General features: G+C 41.0%; 2 protein-coding genes across 3 annotated transcripts in view; both read left to right on the top strand.

Annotated features, from left to right (window-relative positions):
- Positions 1-16: 16 nt before the first annotated feature.
- MPC1 (mitochondrial pyruvate carrier 1) lies at positions 17-9975 on the top strand (the record flags this gene model as incomplete). 2 transcript variants are annotated; one of them, XM_082216726.1, is made up of 3 exons in its annotated part: positions 17-227; positions 6867-6963; positions 8072-8208. In XM_082216726.1, the coding sequence occupies exons 1-3, from the start codon at positions 156-158 to the stop codon at positions 8206-8208; spliced, it is 306 nt and encodes a 101-aa protein (XP_082072852.1). In that variant the 5' UTR covers positions 17-155. The 2 variants fall into 2 exon arrangements, with proteins under 2 accessions (XP_082072852.1, XP_082072851.1); XM_082216725.1 differs by lacking the exon at positions 17-227 and adding an exon at positions 8354-9975 and having other exon boundaries at positions 6868-6963; positions 8072-8204.
- Positions 9976-12627: 2652 nt separating this feature from the next.
- SFT2D1 (SFT2 domain containing 1) overlaps positions 12628-12873 on the top strand; it is an 11270-nt gene continuing 11024 nt past the window's right edge. The window contains exon 1 of the mRNA XM_082215367.1: positions 12628-12869. Within this exon, the coding sequence (XP_082071493.1) occupies positions 12807-12869 (63 nt within the window). The 5' untranslated portion in view covers positions 12628-12806. The remainder of the gene's footprint in view (positions 12870-12873) is intronic.

Consider the following 12873-nt stretch of genomic DNA (forward strand, 5'->3'; position numbering starts at 1 on the left):
TTGTGATGAAAACGGAGGCGTTACCGTAAAGCAGAAGCCGGTCGTGAAGAGGCGTCTCGCCCTCCGCGCCTGAGGAGCTTGTCATTGGAAGCGGCAGAGGCGACGAGGCGGGTGGCTGCTCTTCTTCTTCTCTCCGTCGCTCCTTCGCCTCCGCCATGGCGGCGCTGGCCCGCAAGGCCGCGGACTACCTGCGCAGCAAGGACTTCAGGGACTACCTCATGAGGTGGGCGAGAGGAGGAAGCCGGTCTTTCTCCCCGCGGCCGAGCCGACCTTCGCGGGGCCTTCAGGGCGCTGCTCACCCGCTGCCTGGAAGGGGAAGGAGCTGCGGGCGCGTCTCGCGTTTGGCGGGGTGGATTCACACAGCCTCTGTCTCCGCACCAAAGGGGGAACACGGGCGGGAGGGCTTGGAGTCCCGGCTGCGAGTCCGCGCGTGCTTGGCTCGGGAGAAATATAGCTCGTTCTCTTTTGCTTTCCGTGTCGTGTCTGCTAACCTGGTCTCCTGTCAGGATTTCTGTTGAGTTGCCGGGCGCTCCCATCTCTGGGTGGTCGTGGTGTGGTTCAAAATGGGCATCTCTTGATCCGCAAACGGGCGAAATCGGGCCTCCCTACGCCCAGGGTGACCCTTGAGGCTCGGGTGGCATTCGGTGTCCTTGGGAACGGGGCCTGCGCGGGGAGTTTGCCGGCTGGCGGTGGAAGCATCCTGCCCGCCCGTTCAGGTGAAAGGTGCGCTGCTGCTGTTGCACCTGCATCCGATGCGTCTATATAGGAAGCTAAATGTCGGCTAGGCTGCTGTAAGGAAGGGGCTTCCTTCTCGTAAATATTCCGGGGGTGGGGGTGGGGAACGGGCCCTGCAGTTTCAGCCTCAGTGTTGTAGAAATGACAACTGCACCTGCTGAATACAGTAATACAGTAATGCTAGTAAACCCGAAGATGGGAACCTTTTCGACCAGGTGGACCAGATCTTTTATATAGATATATATTCCCCACACAGACTTTGAAAGAGGCAGGTCTCATCCACCTGCCAGTCATCAGATAGCATAATGATGTTTGGTGGGACAACCCATCTGTCAATCATCTATCAGATGGTGGGCTGACCTGCTCAGTCTTGCTTTCTGCAGGAGAAGCAGCTGTGCCTCTACGTGCCTCACACCTGATGTCCACATAGGTTGTCAGCTTTGGGGAAGGTGGGTGTGATTTAAGGAAGACAGCCTTATGGGCCAAATAGGGAGATCTGGAGACGATTTGTCCTGTGTCTGAAGATCCTCCTCTGCTGTATATGCTTATCTGGGATTAAATTCTACTGAACATACTGAGACATCCATGGCTGTAGTGGTAATCTTATTCATCTCTAGTTGCCATTTATCCCTTTTTAAGGAGAGGCCCTGTATTCTGCACCCACCTGTTCTCAATCTACTCCACAGAATAGGATGCAGGCTACTGCTTTGGGACCCTTTGGGTACCTCAACATGCAGAAGAAGGGGATTGAGCAAGTTTGAGTAATGAAGAAAACCTGCAGTGCTGTAATGACTGGTGGGAAGACACAAAATATTACATGGAGCGAATTGGATTTAAGATCAGAAATTATGTTTAGGATTAACCATGTTCTAAAGTGACATTGATTTGTTCCATGCAAGTGAAATAGGCTTAGTTGTGGGTGGGGTGCTTTGTTGCTACATGCTAATGTTAAATATTGAGTTCTGTTAACTATGATACAATTGTTAACTATGATACACTACGTGTATAAACATGATGTGATTGCAGAAGAGCTTTATGCCCATTTCCATGATGACCCCAATCTGTTTTTACTAATGCTGTGCTTATATTGCACAAGATAGAAAGAGCTTGCACAATATACAGATCTTTCCCAGTCATTTGACATTGCTGCTTAAGACAGGGATGTAAGAAATAAAAAAAGACAAAGAATCTGTTTAATTTTAAAAGATGATGATGTTTTCCTTAAGTTAGGACAACCAATTCACATGCTAGTACTTTAATGAATTTTTATGCCTCCATTCAAAATATACTAGAACTAGCTTTATCATTCCTATCAGTACTTTATTTAATTATACATTTTAATGCTAGCATTCAGAATATACGCTCTTCTCACAACTTTTTACTGTCTTTTACCACCTTTTACCAGCTCTGTCTGGTTCACCTACCATAGCCATTCCAACAACAATATGGTTTTAATTGTATGGTTTATATACTGTCATTGTAAAGTGCTTGGACATTTTTAATGAATAGTGGTGTATAACTACTTTGATAAATAAAAAATAAACCTTAAAAAACCAATATACTAATGATAATAGCAGGAGGAAAACATCTAGGTTAGGTTATTCTATTTCCATCAGCCCATGGAAGAGATTGCAAAAGAATAAAGGGACTGGCTCTCTCCCCCCCCCCCCCCCAGTTGCTCGTGAGTCTTGTTGGTAAGTTGTTCTGTAGCTGGTATAATAAATGTTAGTTCAGCTACTGGCCTACGTTCAAAAACTTATATACACACACACACTATGTGTGTGTGTGTGTGTGTGTGTGTGTGTGTGTGTGTCTATAGGGATCTCTGGTGCAACACTATCCAATTTTTAAATGTTGGAGCTACTAAATATATGCAGGTTTTGGTGTGAAAATCTACGAAAAATACCCGTGAAAATCTACGAAAGCAAATACTAAATATATATATATATATTTCAAAGTCTGCTGTACAAACTGTGGTTACCTAGTAGTAAATGAGTATTTAACTTTCAAACGAAGGTTGTCTGCACTACAGGTTACCTCATTTCAGTCCATTGAGTTATTGGGTTGCATCTATGCTTTTGCAAACAATTCTCTCCTGTTCCTTACTCTCCATTTTTATTCCTGTAGTTGGGGCTGACTTTGATCTGAGTTGGGTTTGCTTCCCTCTCCCCTACCCCCAGATTTTTAGTTACTCTTCAAATCTCACAGTAGCAATCTGTAATTTTACATTTTTGCCATACAGAAAGTTTAATTGTAGATAACGTATAATTAAATCTCCATGACTATGCCAGCACAGCTTTACAAATAGGCCCATAAAAGTACCGGTAATTACAAATACAGCCCACAATTACTTTTGCTAGTAATTGTGTATATGATTCACAAGAAGATGGCAACCAGTTTTTGTAAGGCTTCCCTATCTGATCACTGAACTCCAATTCTTTCTTTTCATGGGAGATTATGGTAGGTTAGTGACTACTTACAAGTCTGTTCTAGCAGAAACAATGGTTAAATTGTTTTATAAAACCAGCAACAACAGATAACACTTTTATAAAACCAAGCTGAAAAGAAGTGTGCCTACATATGAACATTAACTTCTAGCGGAAGTGAAAAAAGTAACAGGATATGCAAGACAGGCATCAAACATAAACCAAAGGGAGCCATATGATGATGAGTTAAGGAATTAGAATGGAGCTTCTTTTTTGTCTTTGTACACATCTGTTTATAAACGATAGAGAGGAAATTCTGGTGTAGATATGCACATACTGATTTCCTTACTGAAGCAATCTACTTCCAGTGTATCTTCTCAGTTTAAACTTTGGAAGAACAAGCAGGTTACAAAGGACTTTTGGGAGTATATCTTGAAATGCTTGCAATACTACATTTCTGCTCAGCTAATTTCTGTATTCCCCAGGCTTTCAGGTGGTAATGTTTGATAAGAGACATATTATTGCTCCATAAACTGTTGCCAAGCCCATCCTGGTCATGCTGTTGAGTGCCTATGGTGATCAAATTGATTTTAGTGCTGAAAAGGTGGTGTTGATTTAAAGTGTACTTATTAAATGTTTTTTAAAAGTCAGAGCCTCTTGAGAGAATGGGCAAGATGACTATAGAACAATGAACTGTCCTTTGCCTTGTCGAGCTATGCAAGATTAACTTCATAAACAAGAACCTTGAATCTTTAGTCACTGGAATGGTTTGGGTTCCCTTCTCACATAACCCAAATAGGAGATAGTGAGATGATTCTTTCAATATGCCCAGCTTATTTAGATGTTCTTGCAGCTGCAAGTGATCTCATGGACAATGGATTCCATGTGACCGGCAAGATAAGTAAAGGCCACCTTATATGCAGCTCTTTTGCAATCCTTATCTGAAATAATATGCATTTTTAAAGGAGAAAGCAGATGATGATCCCTGAGAAAGAAGAAAGGAGATATTTTGATATTGGGAATTTTTTAAACATTCAGGCACGTGTAAATTTTAGGCAAACTAAGATCCTAGATAATGAAGACCTTCTCATAGGGGCAGTTAGGATCATCGTTCTGGGGTAAAGTAAATGAAGTATGTTGACTTGCAAGAGCACAAGGTCGGGGGAATGACAGAATGAAGACATTAAATCGGTGATTAACGGGTCATGCATGGGATGCTGAGAGAGAAACTGTTGCGTGGAATAATGAAGCCTTTTAATTATTTGCAGATACAGGCATAATGGAATATAGTAGCCTGAATTAGGAGTGTGCAAGTTAGCTACAATCCCATGGCACCTGCTTGGCATGCCAACTTTATCATTTAAAAGATTTGGCTTTCATTAAAACAAGTGGAGACCTGCAATAACTCAATGTGCATGGAAGTGACTGTGCAGAAGGAGGGAGGAGGGTGCCTGTCCTTCCCTGTGCTTTCTTCTTCTCATATACGTTCTCCAAATCTGTGAGGTGGCTCTTTTGATGTGACTGGCAGAGGATCCAAGTGGATTCTACCACCATGAAACTTTCAAAAGAGAGAGTGGCATAGTGACCAAAGATAACTAACCTGGGAAAAGGAGGAATAGAGTTTTTGTACCATCCAAGTAATATTCAAAGTATGCCTCCCTAGTTCTGACGTGTTTATATAGGCCTGCATTCTGAATGCATGTGTGGCTGTCCCATGTTTCTGTTTTAGTTTGAAAGTTAATTTTTCAGGTGTGAAGCTTGGGGCAGTGCTGCATATGCTGCAGCTCCTTCTAACCTGGTAGCCCATGGCTCTTAAGATAGGCATTCAGCAATTCTTTCAGTCTTTTTCTTTCTCTTCTGTTGCCCTACCTTAAAGCTAAATGGTTATGCTAGAGGAAGACAACTCACAGTCATATTTTTACTACTCTTTCCCCCTTTGCAGGTCAGGAGAGAAGCATTTTTTTTGAAAATGGGGGCACCATGTCCAGAACCATTGTTAAAATAACAAGATACTGTTACTACATCCCATTCATGCATATAATGCCTCTAAATAAACTTATTGTCTCTATTCATAAAGTTGGATATCTCAAATAATGCAATAACCTTTAGAAAATGTCATGTTGAATATATTTTGTAGATAAAATTAGTTATGGCTCCTTATTTCCAAAGACATGAGAATATAAAACACATTTTAGTGATTTGTTGCTAAATGAGCACACTAAAGTACTTTGACTTTTTTGTGAAGAACTATATGTGGCATCTCTCATATACATACTGAATTTTATTTCATGAAAGCTAATAACTATTTATTTTCTCTTTCATGTACCAATTAAATGATGAAACATTATGGCTTCTCATAACACAGTACGGTAAGGCACCGTCTCTGCTTTCTTTCTGCCAATTGTAATTGTGCTGTTCTTGCTTAGTTATGAACAAGCCTGCACAGTTGATGTGCTGTTCCTCTCTGTAGATGGGTTAGATGAAATATTATTTCTTCTGCTCCATTAGTATCGCACCCACATTCAAATAGCTACCCTGAGATCTCAATAAACTTATCACTTGATACTAGTGTAGACAGAATTGTTGTTCAGCCATTTTCTTCTGAAGATATAACCTGCTTCTTGAAATTGTATATGACATTTGGTGTGTCTGCCTCCCACTGCCAAAAAAGGAGAGGGGTGGAATTTAGTACAAGTACTTCATTTTAAAGGATGGATGCTATTCATTGATTGTCAGTATTGTTCAGCTATGACTCTTTCCAGTACATATAGCAACTGCTTAATAAATGCAACAAGTAGCTGCAGCTAGCTGAAGGGGTCGCTGCACTCTGAAGTATGTTCAAGGCAATTGTGCTGTTGTGCCTCTCCTCTCTGATGGCTGCAAAATTAGTTTGTGACTCCCCCAACAAAATAGCAGTGTGTGGGAGCATTTGTTATTTCAGGAAACTATTGAACTGATGATCTTTGTAGCCAGCAATACTATACAATTAAACTCCATATTGAAGCAAAAAGGGTCCGTGAGCCTTTGGTAATTCTCCTCCCCCCCAAAAAAAAAAATCAGGCTTTATTAGTAATTATTAGTAAATCCAAGTGAGTGCCAAATTAATCCAACTCTCATGCAGCTTTTAAAGATGGTGCTTTCTTACATAGAAAATTCTTGTTGCTTACCTCTTACATTAGCAATGCTAATTCAGCTGGTTTCCCAGTAAATATGGGTATTTGATAATTCCTGAATATCCTATTAAGTAGTCTTAATATATATGTATGTTCAAATAAATACATTTCCCCTTAAAAAACACCTTAGTGACAGGAATCATGATGTGAATTTTGAAGCTTTTTGAGAAGCCTGAAAGTATACAGTACACTTCTTCTTTCTATTCTAAACTTTGGGAATCCACTAGACTTGAGAAATGACTTTTAGGTAAAAAAAATCTAGTTAAATAGAATGCTTGCTTTGTCTTAATTAGACTGTCAGTGTAAGGTTATTTCATACATACTTCTGTTCTCCTATTGCAGAGTAAATGTACTATGCTAAACATTTTATTTGACTTAATACACTGGGAGAGGACAGACACTTTAACCAACACATTCTTAGTGTGTAAGAAATAAGATGGCTCCTGTTCAGCATTACATCTTGAAATTCTGGTTTTAAAATATGAAGAAGCAGGGGGTAAAGCATCTTTTCCTCTTATTATCTCCATTATAGCACTTCTGGGGGCCAGTAGCCAACTGGGGACTCCCTATTGCCGCTATTAATGATATGAAGAAATCACCAGAGATCATCAGTGGCCGAATGACCTTTGGTAAGTAGTAAAATGTTTAATCTAGGGATGAAACTAATTCTTAAAGTGTCAACAAACTTGCTTAGATGTGTAACCTGCATTTATTGCTATTTCTTGAAGAGCTACATTTAATAGTATTTATTGAACAGTTCCACACCTAGCAATGCTGAATAGCAAACTACCGATCAAAGAGAATAATTTAACTGAGATTGTGCAGGCCTAAGAAATCTCTTTGATTCCTAGCTGATTTTCTGAACTACTATATCTGACAGGAGTTGGATTCTTGCAGTCATTTAAAGAACTTGGAGGGGCTGCTAGTTGACATAGATATAGTCCTGCTGAAAGAGGCTGTGAGGCTTATAAATATGTGACAGCATCCGTGGGTTTGCCTATCGCTATTTGCACATGGCAGCAACTCTGAGCGCAGACACTGTAACTATTTTGTGTATTTCTTGGGAACTACTAAATTATACAACAATGTAGATATTCTGCAGCCTTCAAAAGACAAAAAGCAGTTAATATTTAACTGCTTCAACAAGGGGGTTCCATATTACAATGCTCATAGCTTTTTTTAAATGCCAAAAAGACACTTTCTTTCAGATGATGAGTAGGTGCAACAAACCCAAAACACTTCCATGCCTGGCAATGCTGAATAACAAACTACTGATCAAAGGGAAGAACTGAATTGAGGTTGCGCAGGCCTATGACATCTCTTTGATTCGTAGCTCATTTTCTGAACTACTGTATGTGACAGGAGTGGGATACTTGCAATCATTTAAAGAACTTGGTTAGTCCCAAGAGAAATGGAGCCAAAATAGACCCACTGAGAAAAAGCGGGAGATCATCACAGTATGCTGAGGGGAACCCTGAGGTTTGTAGAAGTACAATTTTTAGGACGTATAGGCAGCAAAAAAATCCCCCCAAACAGCCCAATGATTACTTAGCATTTTCAGTAGCAAAAGCATCTGCTCCAGTAGTAATTGTAAGATGATGAAATACATATATCTAATTGTCAGTGTGAAAAGAGGTTCACTTGGAATGTAATTGAAATAGTAATTGCAGAAATGGAGGGAACTGCCTAGTCAGAGTTCCAGAATACTCTGAAGTCTTGTTAATTTTACTTTTACAGCCCTCTGCTGTTACTCGTTGACTTTCATGCGGTTTGCATATAAGGTGCAGCCAAGGAACTGGTTGCTGTTTGCTTGTCACTTTACCAATGAAGGCGCACAACTTATCCAAGGAGGACGATTAATTAAATTCAAGTGAGTACACTTTTAAAAAATTGCTGTAACAATTAATGAGATAAACTAAGCAGTTTTTTAATCTCATACTTGTTTTCTTCATAAGCCTTGTTGGATGGAGACTTTTCCTTGAATCAACTTTTTATTTTTATTTTTTCTCTCCTTCACAGCCTGGAAAAGAAGAACTGAGTGCCTGTTTAACAGGGGGAAATGGAAAAGGTGCTCCACAGATTACAATCAATGAATGCTTTTGCCATCCACAGTTGCTGTGTCCAATATTTTTGCATCACCATTTCATTAAAATTCATGGCAACATTCAATGTCATCTCATCCCTGAATTTTGTAGCCTGCCTTTTAAAAAGAACCACCCAGCAGTTTGAAACATTGCATCAAACATCTTGCCTTACAAATACTGCATTTTTATATTTATTTATTTATGAAATTGTTCAGCATACACACATAACAACTTTTCAGGAGGATAAGAATTGTTCACAAGCTGCAACAAACAGGCTGTGAACCAAATTGTGCATTTTGATTTTAAGAATTTAACAATGGGTATTTGGCAGCCTGGCACACATGTACTCAAGAATGGTGGTTCTGTCTCCTTAAGTGCATTGTAGTTGCCATAAAATAGCGCTTGTGTTCAGAAGCACCCATTCCTGACTGTTTTTATAATTAAATTGTATTATCAGGCTCTACTATCAGCAGTACAATGTTGACTGAAAAATAGTAGTTGCTGACTGACTGCTGACTGATTTGAATGTTGTATCTGTGCTCTTCCATATATTCAGGTCTTAACTCCATCCCCGCCCCCAATAAATAAACTGAAGGGGGGAAACAGAAGTTCATTACAGTTTATGGGCTGATTCAGACAAAATCTGAGAGTGGCACAGGCTACATGTAGGTGGAAAGTAGAATTTTTATAGGATTATCTGTCCTGCCTAAGACCTGCTAGACATCCACACTGCAGAAGTAATGTTTGCATGGAGCCTGAATTGCAAATTCCAGCATTTTAGGTCTGAAACGTGGGATAATTTCCAGGGTCTTATGTACCATATTGTTTGGACCTATGTACCAGAGGAGTTTCACATGTGGATTGTTTGTAAATGTTACATCCAGTGCTTGGATATCCAGTTGTCTGTGGTCAGGTTTGCCTAGTGAACAAAATTTGTGTACTTCTACATCTCTATTGTATGTAGACTGCACCCCTAACAGCTGAAGTATCCCACTTGTTGCAAGTATGCTGAATGTTGTGGATAGTCAAGTTGTGTCTGTGTCCTAATTCCATTTTATTTGTCCCATGAAGCTATTACTAGAAACTTTTAAATGTTATTTAATACAAAACGTAACTGCAGACTTAAATGAAGGCTTTTAAGAGTGTTGAAGGATACTCCGGACTACCAGAATTATAAATTTCAGCACAATGTTCTAGTTACTTCCTCCTATAGCACTTATGACTTTTATCAACAATTGTAAAGTACCATGTACTGAGGACATTGAACAGTTTTCTTTTTAGTTCAACAACTTTGGGGGCAGTAAACTTTCTCAGCAGGTAAAGGAGTTACAATATGAAATTAATTAAACTAATGGCAATAAACTGTTTTGAGAAAATTTTGTAGTAATGGTTTTTCAGCTATGTTAATAAAAATGGTACTGTACTTGCATTATTGGATTGAACAAAACAAGCTACCATTTATGAAAAATCTATGAAGGGTGGAACTTCTTGTGTGTGAGGTCCATTTCTGTTGTAAAGACTTCCAAGCTAATATTAATACATACGTTGGTAAAAGCATACAGGTAGTTTCTCTTCTTTTCTACTGGCTTGCTAATGTGGAAGTGGGCTGTATTAATCTATAGATTGGTGTAAGGATATAAGGAATCCATGGGAAGACAGTGCAAAAACAGTCCTTTGACCACAGATAGTGCTAAAGTTGTGATTTTCTACATTTTAGTAGCTACTTCCTTTGTAACTGGGAAGAACAGATCCCTAAATAGAAATGAATAGCAGATTATTCAAATTATTTTCATGGATTAGGACTTCAGATTCCTTAAGTGATATAGCTCCCAAAAACCTTACATTGTTGCTACTTCCATATTTTCCTTTTTTTTAAAAAGCAAAATAAATGTCAATGCAGCATTATCAACTGATGCTCAGCACTTGGCTATGTAAATTTAGACCTTATCTTACAAAATTATAGACTCTGGAATGTTGGAAACTGGCCCCCTCAGGAAAGGCTGGCTTCTCTTCCCAGGCTCTGGGGCCTGTTGCCGGTGATCTACCCTGGCTGGTTTTCGGTCAGACCACAGTCTGAAAAGTAGTCTATTCCATTCTACTTTATTTCACACACTGTACAAAGACATGACTTCTCTCTCAGAAGCCTCCATACAACTGACTGACTCCCCCTTTGCAGGATCAACAGTTATACTGAGAACACAACTCTGAGAAGAGCTTCGAACATCCGGTCTCACGCTCAGACCCATCAGACACATCATGTGATGTAAACAATGAGCTATGAGTTTGCAGCTGCTGAGCACTCCTATCTCATATCCCAACATCCTCCCCCATATGAGTCGAAGCGAGCTGTGAAAACAAAAGCAGCATCTAGAGAAGAAAGCAAACAGTTATACACATAACAATCTCCTGCTGTTTCAGTTCCACCTTCGGAACTATCTGCCACTGGTTCCACCAGTGTAAACCTCTGGTTGCCTGTTTTCCAAGGAATTAGAGCTTCTGCTCTACCTTGGCTAGTGTTGCCATTGAATTGGGTCTAACCATGCAGACATCGTGCTAGTTCTATGAAATAATACTTGCACTTTCTACAACTATAGAGGAGTCAATGCACTGAAAAGACTTATGTGGGATAATCGCATTTGGTGGTGGTACCTGTTGAAATGATATGGTCCCTGCAAGGAAGCCAAAGTATCAAGGAATGAGGCAAGGTTGCGTGGGCAGGGAGCTCCATGACTTATGCATAGACCCACCCCTCTGTTTCATCCCAACTAATTGCATCTTCAGGGGCAGCGATGTGGCGAAACGGGAATGTACTGCATGTATAGCGAGCTTGGGCTGCCCAGACTACAAGACTCCCCTCTGCCTCACTCATGTGGCCCAAAGGAAAGGAGAGCAATACATTTGGCACCAGCTTGGCTGCAGGAGTTGTCAGAAGGTGTATAAGGCATCATCCAGCCGTCTTAGGGCTGCATTCCAGATTTGTGTACGCTTTACTCCTTAGCTCATTCTTCTCCCAAAGATGTCCTGCAAGGCAGTGGAGGTTTAGGATCAGAGTTTTCCTTCCCCTAGTTGAGCTCCCTTTATATGTATAGGCCAGTCATCCTTAAGATTACACATAGGCTGTGTCTACCTCTGCCTAGGCAGATCTCATCAATCCTTTATCCTCTGAATTAGCTTTGCTTATCCTAGACTGCCCCTTTTAGCTGCATTATTTCCAGTATATATATGAGACTATTGAAATGTGGGTGCTGACCAGCTGACCCAAGTATTAGATTTAAAATTATTACTATTTTTGAGACAGCAGAAAATCCAACTATTTTTTGCAATGATTCAAATAGCAGGATGATGTCAAAGGAGGGTGAACAAGAAAAAGTGCAGCTGAAATTTGTGGGAAGAATGCTTATTAACGATGGCGGTTTTTGTAATGCCCATTTGCCTTATTCTTACTAAGCATGACTGCATCCCATGAAACTAATATTTTATCATTCATATGGTACTCTTGCCCAATACTCTCAAGGCAGTTCTTCAGTTTAAAATGTAAAAATTGAAAAGAGAAGGTAAAAACAACCTTAATACGGTCATAGAGCAATACATGGGTCGTGAGGCTTTGTACAATTCTTACATGTGGTTTGAACACACAAACCTAGGCGGCTTCTGATTTAGCTATTGGTTTACATATATATCTCGCCATTTGTTTTATCTCTGCCATTTGTCACTGGCGGTTTTACGTTCTATTTTGTGGAATTATGTTTACTTGTGCCAGCGCTCCTAACACTAAAAATAAATGGAGCTCATTGATAACAGAAGGGACACCCAGCGAACGACACGCCTGTAACTGAAAGTGATGGATCGGTTCGATTAGAGAAGAATTGGGGGGCGATGTCTGAAGATCGCTGGAAGAAAAGTCACGTGGATACGAGGATGGGAACAAAACGGGTAGGATACAATGCAAAAAACCCCCAAACAAACAAAAACCAAGCTGACTTCGGGTTCTCCATTGAATGTAAGTGGGGGGAAACAATGCCCCGCACATGGCGGCCTTCGAAGAGAAACCGGAAACGAGCCCTGCTGCGTGTGACAAGCAAAACGAGAAGGGGGTGTGGCCAACGGGTATGTTGATCGCTATTCGGCGAGGAGAAGGAGAGGGCGGGACTACTGATATCGGCGGGGTGGGTGGGGTGGTGGGATGGGGATTTGGAGCCATGACGGTTGGCTGAACCCAACTCAAAGGTGTTTCCGGTTTTTCCTCGACGGCCAGCTTCCGGTTTAGCTTTCCCTCAGGAGGCGGTTGCGGCAGAGGAGCTGACAAGGCGAGAGCCCCGCGAGGAAGAGCAGTGTGGGCGCTTCTCGGCGACGGGGGTTGGCGGCGCTGAGGGGCGGCTGCCGCGGCAATGGAGAAACTCCGGCGGGTGTTGAGCGGGCAGGACGACGAGGAGCAGGGGCTGACGTCGCAGGTAC

This window comes from Podarcis vaucheri (assembly GCF_965113315.1).
Source record: "Podarcis vaucheri genome assembly, chromosome: 3".
In the NCBI taxonomy this organism is placed as follows: Eukaryota; Metazoa; Chordata; class Lepidosauria; order Squamata; family Lacertidae; genus Podarcis; species Podarcis vaucheri.